A 23,171-nucleotide genomic window follows, 5' to 3' on the forward strand; every position below is an offset into this window, starting at 1 on the left:
ATGAAAGTTAGAACTCAGCCAATAACGAATTAAATCATGTTAACTTGAGCTTAAAGGTTGTTTTCTGTATTTTTTCACTTTTTTGCCAACCAGCACAAGATCAACACATTTATTAACACCAACAATTTTATAGTGTCATATATGTAGCTCTCAGCCTCCCAGTGTTTGTGTGTGAGTATATTATTAGTTTCATCTGGATTCATGTTACTCAGCTGTTTTTAGAAAGGAATCACATTTATACACATACAAACTTGAAAGGTACAATCCATGTTGCGGTCGTTATTCATGGCAACATTAGCATTTTCTTTACATACATTATACATACAGTGATTATGGGCATGGAAAGTCGCTATTGAGAGCTTTTACTTATTTATTGTCTACTTGTAATAACACATTAAATGTACTCTTCTCCACCATGCTCTCAAGAAAATATTCGTGCCGTTAAAGTTCTGATGATAACATGAAAGCACATTGCTTTTCTAACCGAGTGAATCCTAACCGAGTTTATTGCTATTCTTATAAAATGTACTTTTGTCCACCATGTGTGAAGCGGTCATTGAAATATGCGTGCCATTAAAACAGCCGATAATAATATGAAAGCACATTGCTTTTCTAACTGAGTGAATCGCCTTAACGCAAATCAGCAGCCGTTAAAAAACGTAGTACTGCTAGTATTAGGTATTCTTCGAAAATTTTCTTTGTGCTTGTTACAAATGTTTATCAAATGTTTATCAAATGTTGAGTTCACTGATTCAGACTAGTTGCACAAAGAATTTTCCCTTGAAAGACTTATCTTCTTTAATTTCTATAAAGGATTTAAGTATGAAGAAATTGGTATGTTTTTAAGAAAATACCAAGAAAACAGTATTTTAAGCATTTAGCATTGCTACAATTATAAGGGTTATGGCCAGTTTTGAGCGAAAGACGCGAAATATTGACTACAACTATGATGACCTTGAGAGATAAATCAGGGAGTTCGTTGACGCATATGTTTGCTTAAAAGGATATTGGTCAGTTTTGCAAAAACTTCAGTTAAGCAGAAGTGCACCCACATAAGTTCCTAAACATGCTGTGCAGTCAATTTTGCGAGAAATTGACCCAGCAGGAACCTAGGGAAAAAAGGGACATCGAATTAAAAGAAGAACTTGCTATAATCCTAACTACAACATGATGGATACCAGTAACAGATCTAGCGATGCATTTGGCCCAATACATAGAATTGTTCTCATGTAATTGCGTACGCTATTTTGATAGGATACTATAACGGGCCTGAGCTGAAATTGCTTCATGTAATCGGTCCTTTACTTAGCTAACACGTCTGCCAGCCATTTTTATTGTTTTTTGTTACAATAACTTTAAGTGTTTTATTCCAAGATTTTTGCTTAGATTGATTAAATAATGTAGACTTACAGTACAGTAATAACTAGGGAAAATAAAGCACATATATCTGCGAATGGGAACAAAGTAAAAGGTTAAAAATGAACCAACAACGCGTCGAAATGATTTTAAGCCTTACTGAATCTCAGTTAGCCGGGATCATGTAAACAGCATCTTATTGGCTATATTTACGATTGTTAATTACCGAAACCCAAATGATGTTCTAATTGTTTCTATAAGTTTAGAGAAACGTGTGAAATCCTTGCTAGTAAATTCTAAACTTAATCTCAAATTCAGTTAGCAATAACTCTAAAATTTGAAATTCTTAAAAAATGTGTTTTAAGTAGATTGTCGTGTATGACAATATTAGTTTTCAATATTTCATGCTAGAGATTACAATAAGATCTTCATCTTCAATGCGAGAACTGAAACCTGAATTTTTACATTTTGGGGGGATAGATTTTTTAGAATTTAGTTCCCCTGACAATTGAAATGCCAAGGTCTTATATTGGAGACACTGGTCCTTCAAACTCTAAGGGAAGGTTGTCTTAAAAAATAGTAACCACGAGGTTGATAAATGATAAATTAATCAGCTGAAGTTACACTTAATTTATTAATGCGAACTTATATTTTGTAGATTTTACCACTATGTACAGGGTATATCAAAAAATTCCAATTTAAATTTGGGGTTCAATAACACAGAATACATTTGAAAAAGTCGTTTGGTTTTTGCACTTTTGTTAAGACTATTTATCTACCTTTCAAAAGATATGTTGTACGAATCTTTCAGTTGTGAAATGAAGGAGTATTTCTTTACAAATAAAGTTGATAAAAATCACGACTTTGCCAGCTAAAAACTTACGCAAACTTTAAATATATGCGTTGCAGTAAACAAATTTTCATAGACAACATTTGATTTAAGACAGACTAATTTTTGAGTGATTTGTGTGGAAGACCACCGAACATTTTCTCAGATAAGGCACGGAAGTCACTAGCATTTATTTCTAAGAAAACATTGAATTAATACAAATCGGTTAAAACTAGTTTTTCTGTAATGATTTTATCTCATTTTGAGGAATTGAAAAAAAATCTTCAGCTGCATGCATTAGTTTTTTCAACTAGCCAATAAAAAACATGAAAATTTTTAAGACTTATATTTTTGATTAATTGTATAAAAATATTAATTTCATAGACACATGAGAAGAGTCAAGGTTTTGCAAATGCTTGTCCCTTGCCTAATGCCAGCAACATTATTTTTTTAATCTCTTCTAGTTTTACCATATGACGAACAGGAAAGGTGATGGTCTGGGTACAAGCGCTGGCTATAGAGAAGAAAATAGTATTGTTGGGCTCTTTTTCCAAGCCATCATGATCAAAGTTAACTGATACAGAAAGCTTCTGGCCATCTAATGGTTGATACTTTTGACCCGTAAGCCAACCCAAGACTCCACTTGGAAAAATATCAGCAGTTTGACTGCGCTTGCATTTGTTCCAATTATCAGTGCTTTCAATGTCACCCCATGCCACTTCTTCATCGAAACCTGCAATAACCTCATCTTCGGTTGACATGAAATCGTAAAAAATTGTCAAGCGCAGTTTCCTCTTTGGTTCTTCTACTTAAACCTTGCTCGGACAACTGTGGGTAGAGAGTGGAAACAACAAAATTGGCATCGACTTTGTTTTGCTGACAGATGAATAAATTTTAACCTATTTCAGTGTTATCTTCCAAAGCTTTGCAAAGACTAAATAACTCTAACCCTTCTTAAATTCCTCAAGATGTACCAGTCTCCGACTAATAAGCTAAAAAAGTCACATTTGACTGCTGCCTATTTGTGTAACAGCAGCACATCTTCCCTCTGAATGGTGCATTAGATTTACCTCAATGAAAATATGTAAGCTATCTTGGATGAAAAGAAAAGTAGAAATTGGTATGTTCTCTGTAAATCAATAAAATTTGTTCTTTAGTTTCTGGTGAGTGGTAGTTAAATAACAGAAGTTCATTGATAAAATTGCGTCAGTTGTTGTTTTCCTAGTTATATCCCGTTTTGTTGAGCAGAATAAGTACACTCAGTGCAAGTGAACGATTCATCCTCAGAATAAACACTTATACAACCACTAGCTGAACTGTAAACATCATGTGTAAAATCTCACTTTCACAACCACATTGTGGGCAACTCTGTTGATGTACCACACCAGCACCGTATCTGTCTTCCAGCTCTTTAATCACTACAATTGTGAGTGAAAAGGTTTTCTTACATTTTTTACCACTAGATTTCTATAACTTCTCAAATTTTAACATATTTAGCGGTTAAGTGTCACTGGTGTATTTAGGCTTTGATCATGGGAGTAATGTTAATAATGATTTTGTTTTACTTTCAACCTTTCAAAATAAACTTTTTTTGGATAAACTTTTAAAAAGAAATAAACACTTTAAAATGATATCAACACGTGTAAATTAAAGTAGTCTCAGTTATATATACTTAGAACTAAGCGCGGGTAACATTAATTGGACAAATAACATCACATTTTGAACGATCTAGTCGATGGTGCACTGCTATATGATTGACACCAATGAATTAAGACACTCCTATGGCCAGAAAGTGTAAAAGAGCCTTAGTTCTTTAAAGCAACGCGAAAATCAGGAAACTGAGGAGTCGGAAAACCAGTTTAAGGAAGCTGAAAGATACAGTAAGAATACAAGATTCATTGCTGTGGAGTTTTTTTATTGCTTGGAGTTTTGTTTATTACCGTGGGCTTTTGTTTAGTACCGTGAAGTTTTGTTTATTGCCGAGGAATTTTGTTAAATGCCGTGGAGTTTTGTTTATTGCCGAGGAATTTTGTTTATTGCCGTGGAGTTTTGTTTATTGCCGTGGAGTTTTTTTTATTGCCGTGAAGTTTTGTTTATTGCCGAGGAATTTTGTTCATTGCCGTGGAGTTTTGTTTATTGCCGTGGAATTTTGTTTATTGCCGTGAAGTTTTGTTTATTGCCGTGGAGTTTTGCTTATTGCCGTGGAGTTTTGTTTATTGCCGTGAAGTTTTGTTTATTGCCGTGGAGCTTTGTTTATTGCAGTGGAGTTTTGTTTATTGCCTTGAAGTTTTGTTTGTTGCCGTGGAGTTTCGTTTATTGAAGTGGAGTTTCGTTTGTTGCCGTGGAGTTTTGTTTATTGCCGTGGAGTTTTGTTTATTGCCGTGGAGTTTTGCTTATTGCTGTAGAGTTTTGTTTATTGCCGTGAAGTTTTGTTTATTACCGTGGAGTTTTGTTTATTGCCGTGAAGTTTTCTTTATTGCCGCGAAGTTTTGTTTGGTACTGTGGAGTTTTTTTTATTGCTTGAATTTTTGTTTACTGCCGTGGAGCTTTGTTTATTGCAGTGGAGTTTTGTTTATTGCCGTGAAGTTTTGATTATTGCCGTGGAATTTTGTTTATTGCCGTGAGGTTTTGTTTATTGCCGTAGAGTTTTGTTTATTGCCGTGAAGTTTTGTTTATTGCCGTGGAGTTTTGTTTATTGCAGTGGAGTTTTGTTTATTGTCTTGAAGTTTTGTTTGTTGCCGTGGAGTTTCGTTTATTGAAGTGGAGTTTCGTTTGTTGCCGTGGAGTTTTGTTTATTGCCGTGGAGTTTTGTTTATTGCCGTAGATTTTTACTTATTGCTGTAGAGTTTTGTTTATTGCCGTGAAGTTTTGTTTATTACCGTGGAGTTTTGTTTATTGCCGTGAAGTTTTGTTTATTGCCGTGGACCTTTGTTAATTGCAGTGGAGTTTTGTTTATTGCCGTGAAGTTTTGTTATTGTTGTGGAGTTTTGCTTGTTGCCGTGGAGTTTTGTTTATTGCCGTGGAATTTTGCTTATTGCCGTGAAGTTTTGTTTATTGCCGTGTAGTTTTGTTTATTGCCGTAAAGTTTTGTTTACTGCCGTGACACTTGTGAGCCACTGTAGAGATATAATCTGAGAGATGATCAATAAAATGCGATTACTAAAATTACGAGCTTCCTCAAACTAACTGTGGGAATCATACAAAGTTCATCACAATACCGACTAGCGAAAATGAGTTATATAATTAACTGCCTACCGATAAATCAGAAAAACATATAATGATTATCGAAATAAAATACTTAAAGACTAGCTTCAATTGAAAATTTTGAAAGCCTTGGACACACCTTATTATATAACCTTTGACAGAAATGTGGAGCCTGCTTCATGGTGGCTTCCAAACGTTAAAAACACCACTTGAAAACACTAGTATAAAAAAAATTCAACTAACAAGCTCAAGCGACAAACTAAAGAAATTTTACCTGATTATAGCGACTTATTCACACTATTTTATTTCCACCCTCATATACTGCCGTGTTATTTCTTGTTTCTTATTTATTTTTATTTTTATTTTTTATTTTTATATAGCTCATACTTTGTTTTTTGTTTGTTTGCTTATTTTTTACTTAGATGTAGTATACTTTTTAATTTTATTTTATCATACGGCTGTCTGAAAATCAACTTTTTTATTTTTATATGTAGCTTTATTTTAGGATCCAAGTTGAGATACTACCGTGTTTAAATAAATGTAACTAAAAATAAAAATAAATAAAAGATATGGACCACAGAAAAATATACATTTTGGGTGTGCAAATAAAAATAATCAGAAATGGTGATTTGGAGTAAAGCAATATCAACAGAAAATTTTCCTTTTCCAGATTTTTTTCAATATTTATTAATAAAATAGCATCAACGCTTACTTTATATAAAAAGTTAAAGCGGTTGCCAAATGATTCTTTACGCCTTGTTCGTGGAGACGTTTTTCTTCTGATAAAAATTATCAGCTAAGTAACTTCTTTTAAGAAAGCATGCCTATGATAAAGAAAATTTTGCTCAATAATTTTTCACCCACCCAAACTGTTCCAAAATGAAAATGTTTCTTTAAACATACAATGTAAGCAAATTTAATGCAATTTTATCTACAGTTATGAAATAATTTTTTTGTACGTTATGTGTAAAAAGAAAATGAAACTGTTACACAATATATGATTTTTATGTCAGCATGTTAGAGGTCTGATTAAAAGAATATTTTATCAATGCTGTTATGGACTCTAACTGGCTTAGCAAACTTTCTTTGTTTGAAAAATTGCAAACGGTTCTTTGCTTGCAAATCAATGATAAGAAATTATTTAAAATAAGATGTCAAATTTCATAGCTCAAGAAATAGTCGACTCATATAAGTTGTAGTTTTGTTGTATAATGATTGATAACGGCAATAACAGCCGGACCATAAGAAGTATCGCTAAGAAAATCGATTTTCGCGTTTTTAATTTGAAGTCAATCATGCAGAGTGAAAGTATTAAAATGCGGTAAAGTTTCATTTTCATTTGTTTCGTGACGCCCACGCGAGATGCTATTAAAGCAAATATTTCATTGGATCAAAAATTTGTCGTTGCATGCCCACGTAAGATATGCACGTTAAAAAAGAGATGAGTACCCTATTTCTTTACTTTTCGTATTTTCAATTGCAAAGTAAAGAGTACAACAAGCTTGTGTTTGGAGAAAAATTTCAGTGACCAGGGATAAAACATAACGAAGAAAAGATATGAAGGTTAGGGTGATAAATAACTTTCAAAAGGATATATGTTTGTGATAATGGCATTGTAGATTTAACATAAATGGATATATTTCGAGGATTAACATCCATAGTCACTATTGTAAAAACTAAATACAGACAAAAATCGACGATCTAAGAAATTAGCATAAAGGCATTTTTAGCAAAAAATAATTACTGCAAATTTAGACTCACATTTGTAGTAAAAATATGTTAAATCTTAATATTTCGATCAATATTATGGTTCATTTTGTATACAAGTACTTCTCCATATTTACATTGTATATTTAATACATAATTAGCATAGACTTTGCATAACAAAGCAAAAATATTTGTGGCATTCACTCTACACAGGAACAGTTGAAACTTTATTGTTACTCCAATAATAATTATACTCATAAGTTTAGTACTTCTCGGAACAATCATACGTTCAATATGAAGATTAGAGCCCAAAAATCATTTTCAAAAAGCCACAAAACTAATAAATAAAAGACAATGACGTTTCGTTTTGACTCATGACGTTTTCAAACAACGATAGCATGGATTTGTGTTGCTAGGAAGTACAAACAATGATTGGGTTACTAGGAAGTATATACGATTTATTTTTGTATATACTTCCTAGTAACACAATCCTTGTAACAAAATCATTGTAAGGTAACTTGTATGTACTTAACAATAACACATTCCCTGTAAACTGAAAACGTTTTGAGTTAAGACTACACATGCTTTCTTTAATAAATAATATAAAATCAACGATATTTTTGGCTTTAGTCTTTTCACAAGAGTCATTCTTTTGAATTAAAAAGCATACTAGAAAAGATCAAACTTTTGAATGAGCTCAAAAAATGCTGATTATGCCAAGTTTTCTGTAATCCATGAAAAAATCTGTTAAATTTTGTTGAAATTTATTAACAATTATGCAATTATATTTACAAATCTTGATACTTAGCTATTCTTCTCTGTTTTGTTTTACTTTATTGATCTCCACTGGATGCTACTGATTTATAATAGATGTTCTTCTTAGTAAACTCACATATTGCAAATATTTTATCAAGTCTCACAAGTCTCACACAACTCGATTATCACAGGGACTGATTACAACTAAGATGGAAAAATTCTTTGAGGACAATTACTGGACAAAGTTAGTCATGCGCTTCATACTTAACATGACAAGTTGATATTGAAAGTTTGTTTGAGGATACAGAGATGCTCTCTACAAATACCTTTACTATTTGATAAATCAAGCAAATACATAAAAAGAATCTGACAGTATTCATTTGTACATATCATATAATACTTTGATGTGCACCATAGAAAGTACGATATGTTCAATGTTAAATATCTAATATAGAGAAGCATCGAATTTGCATAACATTTTTTCATAATTGGAACTGCTGCTGATTAAAATAAAAACATTTGTGCTCTCAGTATACAAAGCTCTTTATATAGAAGATTTTAGCAATTGCATGCAGTTCTACAACATTTTTACAAATGAATCGTTTCTGATAAACTTTACAAATATATCTTTTCTGTAGGAAGAGTAGCATGAAAACTTTTCATCGGCAGGAGTAACTTTTTATATAAGGCAGATATATTTGAGTGTACTCAAGCAAATACATAAAAATAATCTGACAGTATTCATTTGTACATATCATATAATACTTTGGTGTGCACTATAGAAAGTACGATATGTTCCATGTTAAATATCTATTATCAACGATCAGAAGCATCGAGCTTGCTTAAAAATTTTTCATAATTGTAACTGCTCCTAAGTGGCAAAACATTTTTACTGACTATACCCTTTGTGTTCCACTACCTTTATGCTTTCTCTGCTTTCCACTACCAAATGTCAACAACCAAGATAGCTTTGCGATACGCAGACGACTATTACGCAGCGCAATCAAAAAGCGAACAAAGGAAGAAAGGAAGTTATCGAATGACGCTCGGACGCTTCTCATTATATTATCTTATTTCCTTTTTATTGTTCTAATTTATGTATCATATTACTTTTATATAAACCCTGTATCACCTATTATTTCATTCATACTGAAGATGGCATCATGAGATGTCGAAACATGTCTATTTTCAAAAAAGTTGTCGTGTATATTAAATGTGTATTGGCAATAGTGCTTTTACGAAATGATGATACTTACCTATTCCTTTGTGCTTTATTACAGTTCAAAACTTTCCATGTAAACTAAAAGCCAATTTTTTGCAAAGGGTTAAGATAAACTCACCTGTTGTTAAAATTTATTTGCTTGTAAAGTTTGCTGGTGAAGCCACGATGAACTTGGAATATAGCCTGCTGCTCCTGTTGCTGCTGTATAAAGGTATTTGAATTCTTTCATCCAAATATTGTTTCCTTATGTATTTCATTGAAGTATAACTACGTTTAAATAGTTCTTTGTTATGAAGCCATGTTTTCAAGTTTACATAATTCAAATATTGACCGAGCTTCTTCTTCTCAGTAAGCGCAGTTATCGGAGACCAGAAAGTACGGTTGATTAACGACTTGTTAAGAAACTACAACAACGACGCAAGGCCCTTGAATGACGATACACTTCCATTTAAAAACACTTCTTATCCGGTTAAAGTTTGGTTTTCAATGACCTATCACCAACTGCAAAATTTGGTTAGTGATAAGTATTTCAATGAAGAAACTTTGATTCAAGAATCTTACATTTAATGTGATATAAAATGTTAAGAAAAATTGTGTCTAATTTTATCTTTAGAATGAGCCATCCCAAATCGCAACATCCTTAGTTTGGGCACGTACGGTAAATATAAACACCACACAAAAAGGTTTCCTTTGAGGAAAATTGTTATAAGTTGCAAATAAATGAAATCTAGAAATTTTACTACACACTTATTACATTTGAGATAATTTTCTAAATGCTGTGTGAAAAAAGGAATCGCTTTTGATTTAAAAAAGTAAGTTTTCTCTTAAATCCAAAAAAATGAAATATCACTGCTAACATTAAGAATTAAAAAAATATCATTTTATCTTGCTCGGCATTCAGCAGTTTTCCGAGTGCCGCGTGGATTGGTACGAGGGTCATTGGATAGAGCAGTTGAAATATTGCCCAGATTATCTTAGTAAACCAGGGCAATCAAAATTGGGTCTATAGAGACTGACTGGGACTCATTCATGTGGCACAAATAGTAACTTATCTGGTGGAGAACTTTTTTGTGTGATTTTTCAATGATAAAGTTATTGCAACATGATCATTAATTGCGGATCATGCGACTATGCAGTTGCTAGCCTAGTATTGCATCGGCTAAACAAAATCTGCCTCACATCAGTTGAACTATCTAAACTATACTTTTAACAGTATATATACTATAACCATTCGTTGTGCCTAACAAGAATGCTACCACCCTTAGTCCTCTGAAATATGTAAATTTAGGGCTAATGTATTGTATCTGATCGCCAACGGCCCATCTCATGTATCTGAACATTAAAAATGAAGCGCTCTGTTGCAAAAGTAGCTGCTTTGTTGAAAAAAACTATGGCCTTTATATTAAGATGAATTTGAATATTATCACTTCAAGTTAAGAGCTGTCACTTCTCATTCAAGGGTTACATGTATATTGTGTAAACAAATTGATGACGTAACTATAAGAAGCCCTTTGGGCCCCCTTATTTCCAGTATCTTCATGTCTTTCCATGAGAAATCCTTGTTAAAGAAATATCCCTCTCTATTCAAGACAACGATACGTAGAGACTTTTTTTGTGATTATTTCCTAAGAGCATGTACGTCTTCTTCTTGATTTCATTTAACAAACAACATCCAAGCATTCATTTTACGTCTCAAGTGGAAAATGATGACAAACTTCCCTTTCTTGACGGCAAAATAACGCGCTTTATTTGATGATTCTCTACTTCTGTTAATCGAAAGCCAATTTCACTGGTCTCTTTACAAACCTCTATAGCTTCATACTTTTTACATAAAAACACTCCATAGTTTCTTGCCACATTCACCCAACTTTCCATCTTTGCTTCACCTATGATTCGACGTCAACTTGAAGTCGTCCAAAAACTGTTCCATTCTAATAGCTTACCTTTCCAAATTTATTATAAACTTGTCCGACATTTACTTAACAACGTAAACCTAAACCTCATATGCACAGTGTACAAAAGATCATTACGTATTTTGCCTATCGTTCACCGGCTCACAATCCCTGCAGATTTGAATTGAAATCACACGATTGTGCAATGCTGCTTGTTCTCACCTCAATATTCGTTTTGTCTTTTGCTCTTTGACACAATTTTCATCATTCTTTCATTTCAAAGATAGAGTCCCTGAACTTCTGAAATCTGGTGATGTATATCTACATAAATTTCAACATTTCTCTTCGTCGTCATACGTGGGTAAAACCACGCACCATTTACACACCAGGAATATCAGAGCATTTGGATATCTCTCCTCGGACAGGAAAACGTTTATCCAGTCTAATCAATTCCAGTATGTTTACCCATGAAGACCAATAATCACTCTGCCGACTTTGACGACTTCAAAATTCGGTCATCTTCTCCTAATATATACGAACTATCCATCCACGAAAGCCGCTTCATCTCTAAGCTAGGTCCATCTCTTAATGTCCAAGGCAGTTCCATTCCACAAAACTCATTTAATAGCTAACTCATAAAGCCTGTGACACATGACTCTGTTTCCAATACTTTAGTTTCCAAGACTTGTCTTAAACACAAAAACTCCGGAGACTTCCCCTGACACACGAATCGAATGATTTAGAATTTTTCCAGAGTGATAACATCTTGTTAGCTGGTTTTTTTAAATACGATGAGAAACGATTCTGCCGCTGCAAAACGTGTCGCTATAGTCTGATATAAAAGACAACGCAAAAAAGAGGTGATTGGACGTACAATAGCCTAAAAATGACAGCAGTACAGCGTAGTTAACAAAACAATTGCTCCAGTGATATTCGCATTGCTACCCACCGATTTATATATGATAGCCATGACACTCTGACAGCTTTGTTAAGTGTTCATCCTTGTGCAAGTTCGCAAAACTTAAATTATAAAAGTTATATGTCGGACCATAATAATTTGCTTTTGCCTAGCAAATCTAATTTTGTAACACATGAAGTTTGTTAACACTTCTTTTCAAAAATTGAGAAATTGCTTTAAATTTAATTATTTAGCTAAGGTCATTCTCAATTGTTTATGACTTTTTGTTCCAGCACTGGATTGATAGTAAGCTCAAGTGGAGTCCAAGCGAGTATGGAGAACACGAGTACATTCATATCAGCTTAAATAAAATATGGACACCTGACTTGACACTATATAATAAGTAAGTGAATGTAGATAAACATGCAAGATGTTCATTCTACTGAGTACCATAGATCTTATGATATTTAGACTGAATGCTCAACGAGCATTTATATATATGTACATTAATCTCCCTCCACTTATGACACAGAATAAGGAATATTCAGTGTCACTGTATTGATTTAAGTATTTGCGCTATTTAGTTTTTAACACGCGTTTGGTTATTTTTAACAGCCATTTAATTGCGTTTATGACCAAGATAAATGATGAGATAGCAAACTGCAGTCAGTAAGCCAGTTAAATATGCACCACTGAGTTTCAAAACGAAGTAATCGAACTATAAATTCTTAAATACTATGCTTGCGGTTCGTACAAGAACGTCTTCAGCACTTTCTGAGTCCACAATATTTTTTGAGAACTAAAAGAGCCTAACGTTTAGCCTTTTTCCATCATCCCCAAGCATACAGAAATGCAGACATTTGCGTCAGAAAGGGCTTTGTTCGTGAAAATGCTTCTAAAACGAAAATACAAATCAGCTCTGTGACTTTGAACGCAGATTGGTTAACGCAAATACAATCCCCAATAACTTCTAGTTAGACTACATAAAGTTAGGCTAAACCAACCGCCACTAGAGTTAGACTACATAAAGTTAGGCTAAACCAACCGCCACTAGTGTTAGACTACATAAAGTGAGGCTAAACCAACCGCCACTAGAGTTAGACTACATAAAGTTAGGCTAAACCTACCGCCACTAGAGTTAGACTACATAAAGTTAGGCTAAACCAACCGCCACCAGTTGGGCTGCATATTATGCTACAAGACACTGATGGAAATTGAACTAAAAACAGGAAGAAATTACAACACAGAGAAATTGAAGACTAAAATAGTTTATCACTGAGAGTAAATGTTTTGAAAACTAAAGTAAATGGTTTGAACCCGGTAGTATCGTTACATGTTTATAAATATAGGTCATCCAAGTTGGTATAGTCCTGAGAAGGATTGCTTTTGTTGTTGTTGACTGACGTTTCGGCAACCCTAGCAGTAGTCATCTTCAGAGTCAAATGAGGAGTAAACGTCAGGTTAGCCGTATTTGTTATCTGGTTGTTTCGTCATTGTATTGTGTGTACAGGAAATTTGTTGGTGTCAATTGTGTATTGTCATTGTGAATTAGTGTGAAGTAATGTTTTTATTTGACGGTCAAATATTGGTATGTAATGTTTGGTATACGTACGTGATTGTAAATTGGAATTATATTCAACGTATTGGTTTAAATAGGCCAAAATACGAGGTTTTATTGTTTGAGTTAAAAAAACAGTTTTTTATTGCATTTTGGTAAACACAGGGGTTGGGGCAAGGGCCCCGCACTGATATTATGCCATGGGCCCCGCAAAATGTTAATCCGGCCCTAATTTGACCGTTTGTTTGCTCCCTACTGAGAATAAAAAAGTGCAAACTTGTATCCTTTTTGATTTGGAAAAAGCATATGACAGGGTGGCAAGACATTAATTTTTGTGTTGTGCAAGGACGTCTAGGGCAGCAGTGTAATATCTAAAAAAAGGTATAGAAAGCTTTGACTAAAATGTAAGATGCCTATGGAAAACAAAAAAGAAGGTATATGGTTACGCTGTAATGAATAAAATGGGGTTGTTTAACAGGAGACAATACATTTGACAGAATTATTCACTGCAGTAAAACATAAGAATATATGCAGACGGAAAAAACTAATCACAAAGCTGGACATAAGTTACTTTAATAAATTTTATTACTTTTTTATTTTTGCTCCTTCTGATTGGAATGAGATTCTACTCCGTAGCAAATTGTGATTGCAAAATCATATTTTGGATAAATTGGATTTTCTCAACTCTAATTGATTTATTTTTTGTAGCGCCAATGGACAAGGTGAAAAGATGTACGACCTCAGTTATCAAGCCAGAGTACAATCTAATGGTAACGTCAGTTTGGCTACTCCTCTTTTCTTGCAGTCCGTGTGTCACATGGATATAAAAAATTTCCCGTTTGATACCCAAAAATGTAAATTGAGAATTGGCTCGTGGGCATACGATAGCTCTGATTTGGATTTAGAAGAATCGAAGGAGACCGGCGGCATCATTATGAACCACATGGAATCCAATTCTCTTTGGAAGTATAAATCAGTGAAGGTTACACGTTCCTCTATTAACTACACGTGCTGTAAATTTCCATTCCATGACCTTACATACACTTTTGAATTTCAAAGAAAATCGCTATATTACGTCTTGACAATAATAATCCCAACAATGTTGCTATCAGCTCTGACCTGTATCTCATTTTGTTTTCCTGCCAACTCTGGTGAGAGGATATCGCTTTTGATCTCAGTTGTGATTGGTCTATATGTGATTATGCTTGTCGTGAACGAGCGGACACCAGTCACCTCAGATTCTAGACCTATGTTAACCTTAATTTTTATCTGTGTCAAAATGTCTACATTTTTATCACTTATTGCAACTGCTGTTATCCTGCGACTAAATCACGGCCCATATCCTGATCCTTTGCCAATGGGTCCCAAAGATTTCTGTCAACAGTTGAGGAAGTGGTTAAAATGTTGGAAAAGTAGTCACAATCAGAAAACGAACAACACTACTAAAATAGTAAGGAGTGAACAGGTGAGAGTAGGTTATTAGTGGTTTTTTTTCTGTTTAGTGAAATTTGGATGAAATTATTCATAAACCACAAACTAGCATTTTGACAGAACAAAATATAAATGGTTTTTGATGCATTCCCTCATCTTACTCAAGACTTCCCATTCATCTTAGATCACCAATCGTGAAGGAAATATAAATGGTGGCATTGATTCGAGCGAGCAGCCATCAACCTCTCATGTAGAAAATGGAATATCGGTTGAGGTATTCATGTTGACTTAAATTGTTTTTATTCTTTCCTTATTAGTGAAGTTTGCGTAAAATCAATCCAAAAACACAACTAAACATCATAGAACAAATATAAAAAGATTTTTATGTATTTCACTAAACGCCATCAAGTCACAAATGTCGTTTCTTACCTCTTAGTCTAATATTGATGATGTACAAGAAAATATTTCTCAAAGCGCGAATGACGTAAATGCTGAAATCTTACAAGAACTTAAAGACATCGCAAAATATCTCAAGGAAGGAAACCGCCCCCAAAATTGGAAAGTCAAAGCAGAATGGCAACTTGATATTTCTTTCTTTTTCTTTTTCTTAGCGGTTTTCGTTTTCTTTTCTGTTTTATTTTGTATTATTAGCTAAATTCAGAATAAGGACTGTTATTTGATAGACGACACCAAGACATTGGATGGCACAAAAGTATGTAATCGAATATTAACCGTGATACTAAATTTTTGAATAGCTTAACAGTAAATTTTTATTGCTTACACATTATAGTTACACAAAAATAATTGTCGGACATGACAATTTTCGCACTGAATGTTAGAAATTTAACTAGAAAAACAAACCGGTGTTTCATCATATTTGCAAAGCGGTTGCAAAGTACATCATGTACGTCTAATAAAATGAGTTAGTATGTTAATGTTTTGGGGATTCTCATACGACTTAAACTTGTGAAGGTTAAAGCATTATGTGTGCTCAGACTTACTCGACTTAATAGACAAGTGAGAATACAAAATTTTTGCTAACATTTTCAATGTTTTATGTCGATATCACAAACAGGCATCACTACAATATTTTACCTAAGGGCCCGATATAGGGGTTGTCAGATCATAGTCACACAATTAACGTTTATAAAGTCACCATCGAAACATTCCCTATTAACGTTTTTAATTTATTTATCAATTGAGTTCCAATGACGTAATTTCATTAAGATTGCAGATTGATTCACTCCCAGTTTGTAAACTCAGATCAGATTTTGCACATTACTTACGGATGAAATTGTCACAAAGCTGTTTTTTTTTCCATTTTGACTGTAATAATAACTTGAACAATAGCTCTTATGTGTTTAAATTTCCCATGATTGGTCGAAGCCAAACTCCCTCTGGAAATAATGTGTGTTTTTGACAACCGAAGTACATTTATTTGGTACTGTCAAATTAGGTACTGTACTACCTATAAGGTACGGTCAAAATAAAGTTAGCCCAATACTTGTTAATCTACCGTACTAACCCCTATGGTGACGGCGGGGGAAACACAAGTGCAGCTATGTTGAGGATACAAGCTTAGAACACACATGGATTTGTTAAAACCATTTGCTTTTCTTTATGTTAAATGTTAAAACCATTTGCTATCCTTATACGATCAATTTTTTTAAGGATAGTTTTGATATAATTAGCAAATATTCATAATATCGCCAAATTGAACGGCAAACTATTAAATCTCAACAATTATTAATGGTTACGACGTTTGTTGCCCAACATATTCAAATATTTAACGGCTTAGTAACTTTACAAAGATAGAGTTTCCATGGTAATTTTTTATAATTTGCCCAGCTGCTGTGCGAATAACTTTTGCGACGACTTTACATTTTAATTTTCTCTGAAAAAGAGCTTTATAAGATAAATTACGTCGTAGCACATTAATTACATGCACGTTAATTGCAACATTTTTGCCAATAAATCTATTCTCTGATGAACAAAATTTGACAAATACTTCTTTTCAAGAGGAAAAGTGCCGCAATAATTTTTCATTGACAAAAGTAACTTTTCATTTAGAACAGACACATAGAAATTAATATGTATATATATCACACTTGAATGAATATGAAAAAGAATCTGATTTTATGCAAATATCATATGACATACTACGGCATGCAATCGTGGTAAATCACAAGTAGTTTGCTTGTTAAATAATGAGAACGTATCTTTAGTTTTTACCTCAAAAGACGTGCCACGACTTTAAAGGTAGTGCTGTCCTGTAAAACGAAAATGGGTAGAAATGACACGACATGAATACTGTTAACTACATGACAAGAGCAAAACGTATCATTTACTGTTTGATGTGGTTTTATCTTTGTTTTTCAATACTTGGATTAAGATATGGACCACAGAAAATATATATTTTGGGTGTGCAAATAAAAATAATCAGAGATCGTAATTTGGAGTGAAGCAATATCAACAGAAAATTGTCTTTTTCCAAATTTTTTTCAATATTTATTAGTAAATAGCATTATCGTTTACTTTATATAAAACAGTTAAAGCCGTTGCCAAATGATTCTTTACGCCTTCCTCGTGGAGGCGTTTTTCTTCTGATAAAATTTATCAGCTAAGTAACTTCTTTTAACAAAGCATGCTTATGATAAAGAAAATTTTACTCAATAATTTTTCACCCACCCAGACTGTTCCAAACTGAAAAAGTTTCTTTAAAAACACAATGTCAGCAAATTTAATGCAATTTTATCTACACTCATGAAATAAATTGTTTGTACGTTATGTGTCAAAAGAAAATGAAAGTGTTACACAATTTATGATTTTTATGTCAGCATGTTGGAGGTCTGATATGAAAGAATATTTTATCAATGCAGTTATAGACTCAAACTGGCTTAGGACTTTCTTTGTTTGAAAAATTGCAAATGGTTCTTTGCTTGCAAATCAATGATAAGAAACTATTTAAGTAAGATGTCAAATTTCATAGCTCAATAAATAGTCGACTCATATATGTTGTAGTATTGTTGTATAATGATTGATAACGGGAAAAACAGCCAAACCATAAGAAGTATCGCTAAGAAAATCGATTTTCGCGTTTTTACTCTGATATCAATCATTCAGAGTGAAAGTATTAAAATGCAGTATCGTTTCATGTTCATTTGTTTCGTGACGTCCACGCGCGATGCTATTAAAGCACATATTTCATTGAATCAAAAATTTGTCGTTGCATACCCACGTAAGACATTCACGTTAAAAAAGAAATGACTACCCTATTTCTTTACCTTTCGTATTTTTAATTGCAAAGTAAAAAGTACAACAAGCTTGTGTTTGGAGAAGACATAACGAAGAAAAGATATGAAGGTTAGGGTAATAAATAACTTTGATAGAATAACAACTGCATATAGCTAATAGGAAATTAATGGTAATTGCTACTAGGCTACAATTTGTCACAAGAAAAATGAAACCAACTTAATTTGACTATAAATTCAGTGAAATGATTTTTGCAACTAGCACTTGATTTGTGAACTTGACTGCTCTGTGCTTTGGTATTTTATGGGGCTTCTAAAGTATTTAAAGGAAAACAAGTAAAAGTAATTTGTGCAAGGATTTTCTTTTGAAATCTACTACACAAAAGCTTTGTATAATCAAAGCAACATTAACTGAGCAATAACGGCTACAAAAATAAGTAGCTACGCAACGCGTAATTATAGGTAGCCTGTCAAGTATATGGTTTTGAAATAAAGTAGATGAATCATAAATAAACAATTTTCTAGATATATTATATTTTTGATATTGTTTACATTAAACTTATCCAAGAGCTGAAGAATGTGCTTTGTGCATGATTTTCAATCAAATGACTCAATAACTGTTCAACCTTTCTAATTTGCTTAACACCCTAGCTTTGATTTTATGTCAAGTAACTCTAGTAACATCTGCGAAAGAGAAGTTTTCGAGATTTGTCACAAATTTTACCATTTTCTTTATCATCATTTTCACTAAAAACCATTTTTTTCTATAAATGCTAAAAAAGAACGAATAAAATTGGCTGTGGTTATTACTTTTGTATGAACAGGAAAGAATACTGAATGACTTTAAAGATTGGATGTAGAACTAGAAAAAAAAAGGAAGATTACTTAAGACATCTTCAGATTATTTGAGATAAATTATATACACGAGGTTTTAAATACAAGCATATATTACAGGGTGTTAAATACAAGCATGTAATTTAACTCCCCTCACATGTAATTTAATATCCTGTACTATATGCTTGTATTTAAAACCTCGTGTATATAAGTTATCTCAAATAATCTGAAGATGTCTTAAGTTAAAGACGAAACGTTATTAATAAATCTTTGTCTGTTTTAATATTGTGATGGCCTTTTTAAAAGTCTTATGCTGGGCTGTGATGTTCTTATTGAAAACATGTAAGTACCATAGTGGCAGCCAGTCAATTGCTTTTTTTGACCTATAAGAATGATGAATTATTTAACGGCAGCCAGTAATGTAATTAAATATATAGGAGCCAATTGCACAAGAAGTGGACCTACTGCATATTCCCTATACTGTGATATCACTTAAAGGCTCACAAATTCGTCTTCGCCTACAGGCTTCGTAATTAGTAATCCGCCACTGATGTTGTCATCACGATGGCGTAATACATGCATCACGAACAAAATTTTAACATTTTATATATTTGTATATTTGCTAACAAATTACAGATGTAGGAGCAGTCTTGAAATGTTTTATAATCAAATATATTTTTGAAAACTGTGCGTGTGCAGCTGGTTTATCTGTGTTTTTATCCTTTAGCGCTGGTGGAACTAATGCAGCGATGTACGACTTTAGTTATCAAGCAAGAGTACAATCTAATGGTAAAGTCAGTTTAGCCCGTCCTTTACTCATGGAATCTGTATGTTTTATGAATATTAAAAACTTTCCGTTTGAAACGCAACAATATAAATTGAGAATTGGCTCCTGGACATACGATAGCTTTGATCTGGATTTAAAAAAAGCACCGTTGTCACAAGGCATTATTATGAGCCATCTTGAACCCAATTCTATTTGGCAGTTAAATCAGTCAATGTTGTACATAGCCCCACTAAGTACACGTGCTGCAAATGTCCATTTGACGACCTTACTTACACTTTTGAATTTCAAAGAAAATCGTCGTATCACGTCATTATTGCAAAAAATCTTGTCTTGTATTTCGTTTTTGTTTCCTCCTGAATCTGGCGGAAGGATCTTAAACGATTGGACGCCGGTTACCTCCGACACTAAACCGATGGTTTGAGTTGATGAAGGTACATTATAATGGTCGTATGCTTGTTGTAAGATCACTGTAGGATGACTTATAGAAATCTTGAAAAAATCAATATTGCTATGCAACTTTAGCCCCTCTTCTTTTCCGAGGTATCTACGTATGTTGAGCCTACAATGTTGTTTATGTCTTCGTTCGAAGGATGCTTCATTTATGCATTACTCTAATCTTTCACTTCACAATCTTGAAGGATATGGAAAAATTTGCTGGATGACTTAGGATAGCTATAATCTATATATTCAGTGGAATGGGAAGTAATCTTTTAAGCGCTTTGGTCACACCATTCAACCAGAGGTAAGTCCTTCATTTGGATAACTGGTCTACTCTCGGGGGGGGCGACAACTAAAATCGTAAAGTTGAATTGAAAAAGTTCCATGCCATTATATATTATTGAAGAAATAAAAGATGTTTACTGTGTTTGCACTGGCTTATGCAAACCGAGGAGACCTTTAGGAGAACTCGAGAGCAGATCAGTGCAGACCCGAGACCGAAGGTCGAGAGTTTTCACAAATGTCTCCGAGGTTTGCATGAGCCAGTGCAAACACGAAAAACATCTTTTATTTCATTTATAAAATAAAAATAATGCAAAACAGACAAATTTAAAGTAAACCTTTTAATTTTTCCTCTAAAATGTATTCATGATCGATTTGCAAATTCTTTTTGACTGACTGATTGATTGTAATGGTTGATTTTATTGGTTGAGCTCAGATGTGTTTTGCAGTGGCTAATGCAAACACAGCTGTAGACCAATCAGCGCACGCGTTTCATTGTGTTTAGTTTATAAAATATCTTGAAAGATTTATATTGTTATTTTTGTGACTTCTAGGTTGGTCCTTCGGGCACTATGTTTGGTATTATAGCTTGCTTATTGGTTGAACTTGTTCAAAACTGGAAAATCATCAAGACACCTTGGATAAACGCCTTAAAGTTAGGTGTATTAACATTTATATTGTTGCTTGTTGGTTGTCTTCCTTGGGTGGATAACTTTGCTCATCTTGGTGGTTTGATGTTCGGTACTTTTCTTGGTTTTGCCTTTTTACCCTACATAACTTTCGGAGTCTGGGATCGTCGTCGTAAGATCATTCAAATCGTTGTTTCACTTGGTTTGAGCATCGCTATATTCACTGTTTTGTGTATTGTGTTTTTTGTCGACAAGAAAAGCACTTGTTCCGGCTGTCATTATTTGAATTTTATTTCATTGACGGAGAATTTTTGCTCTTCCGCGCTTGGCGATCGGGGACTGAACCCTAGAATTACTGACCGATGAAGAAAATGATTTTTTGGAGCAGTAGAGAACGAGGAAGGATTGACTGGGGATCAACGACATGTTCATTGAATTGTACATAGTTCACTATTGTGGATATATTGGACATAGTGACTTTAAATGGCTGTTTCAAGTGGACACAGGTCAAATAATTTGTAAAAATACCAGAGGTGGTAAAGATGTATATATATGGATGCATTTGACGATTTATGTTGATTTATTGATAATACGAACAATGACGTCATGTTAAATCCAATTCATCAGTTAATCAGTTAGTTCAAAAACAAGCAATGGATATCTTAGAACGATGATGGATTTTTGAGTACAGTAAAGAATGATTGAAAGGTGGTCTATGGAGAATACTAAAGAGATGTTGAAGGACATCAATTGATATTTGTTCAAAAGATTGACATTTTGGTCTTTTCTGATAATGAATTCATCAAATACATTAATTGCCAAAGGATTGATTTTTACTTCTTGCATATTTTTCATAAAACCTGTAAATAACTATTTTTCTTAATGGAAAATTCGAAAATTTTCAATTTGACAAAAACGAAGAACTGACGTTTCTGTTGTCGACATTTTTCGCCTTGATGTTGTGTGCTATTGTCACATAGTCTTGTGTACAATTCACGTTCTAATCAGGTGCATTCACTTTAAAGCCGACATGCGCTAATAAAATCTCTCGTTTTCGTTTTTTATAAACAATTATATTTATTATTTTATTTTACGAGTAAAGTTTGGCCAATGATTCCAAATTGTTCAAAATCTACATAACCACATGTTGAACTGTTTTCGTTTTGACACAAAATATATTTATTATTTTATTTTGCCAGTAAAGTTTGGCCAATAATTCCAAATTGTTCAAAATCTACATAACCACATGTTGAACTGTTTTCGTTTTGACACAGAAATATATTTATTATTTTATTTTACGAGTAAAGTTTGGCCAATGATTCCAAATTGTTCAAAAGCTACATAACCAAATGTTGAACTGTTTTCGTTTTGACACATTCAACCACAGATGAAGAAAGTGATAAATTGACTAAATGCAAAATTATAAAAGATGACCCTTGAATATAAGTACGTGACCTGTATCGTCCTTTTACTTGTATTATCATACATATGTGCATAAGTTGTTTCTGTTCCCGATGGCGAATCCTTCATGGAATATTTCGTGTTTTATTTTGTCCTTTTTACTAATGGCGTCATTTAGTAAGTTACGTATACAATACATATTTTTAATCCTGGTTTGTTAGTATTTGTCTTTGGAATTACAAGAATCGGCTATTCTATTTCATATCAGGCTGACTCACTAATGTCCTGTATAACTAAATTTCTGGTTTATTATATTTCTAACATCGTGGAAGACCTAAAACGTACATATGGCATAGTGTACATTCAATTGATTTATGTGGAGTGGCTATATTCTTTATAGTAGCGAAGTCAGCCCGTTTTACTCCAATACAAATATTTTTGTATTTATTCACTGGACAAACAACAAACAAAAATAATTTTTACTCTGGTTTTAACTCAAAAATTTGCATTGTCCAAACACTTTGAACTTTGCTTCTAAATGCAAATTATTATCGTGAAAGTTCCGGGCGAATTGCTTTGATAGCTTGATTGAAAATCAAAATTTATTCTTTAACATTGCACCCAGACCAGCAGCAGATAATATGAGATTATCTGTAATCATGAACTTTATTACCTGTTGGTTTTTTTACAATAAAT

General features: G+C 33.2%; 1 protein-coding gene across 1 annotated transcript; it reads left to right on the forward strand.

Moving 5' to 3' along the window:
• The first annotated feature begins 6,814 nt into the window (after positions 1 to 6,814).
• Positions 6,815 to 15,788, forward strand: LOC124449475 (neuronal acetylcholine receptor subunit alpha-7-like). The gene is made up of 8 exons (XM_047000391.1): positions 6,815 to 6,952; positions 9,222 to 9,285; positions 9,424 to 9,587; positions 9,688 to 9,732; positions 12,158 to 12,267; positions 14,131 to 14,887; positions 15,038 to 15,127; positions 15,290 to 15,788. Exons 1-8 carry the CDS (start codon positions 6,947 to 6,949, stop codon positions 15,506 to 15,508), a joined length of 1,455 nt encoding a protein of 484 aa, XP_046856347.1. The 5' UTR covers positions 6,815 to 6,946; the 3' UTR covers positions 15,509 to 15,788.
• The last annotated feature ends 7,383 nt before the right edge of the window (positions 15,789 to 23,171 follow it).

This window comes from Xenia sp. Carnegie-2017, unplaced genomic scaffold (assembly GCF_021976095.1).
Source record: "Xenia sp. Carnegie-2017 unplaced genomic scaffold, XeniaSp_v1 HiC_scaffold_23, whole genome shotgun sequence".
NCBI classification, from domain to species: domain Eukaryota; kingdom Metazoa; phylum Cnidaria; class Anthozoa; order Malacalcyonacea; family Xeniidae; genus Xenia; species Xenia sp. Carnegie-2017.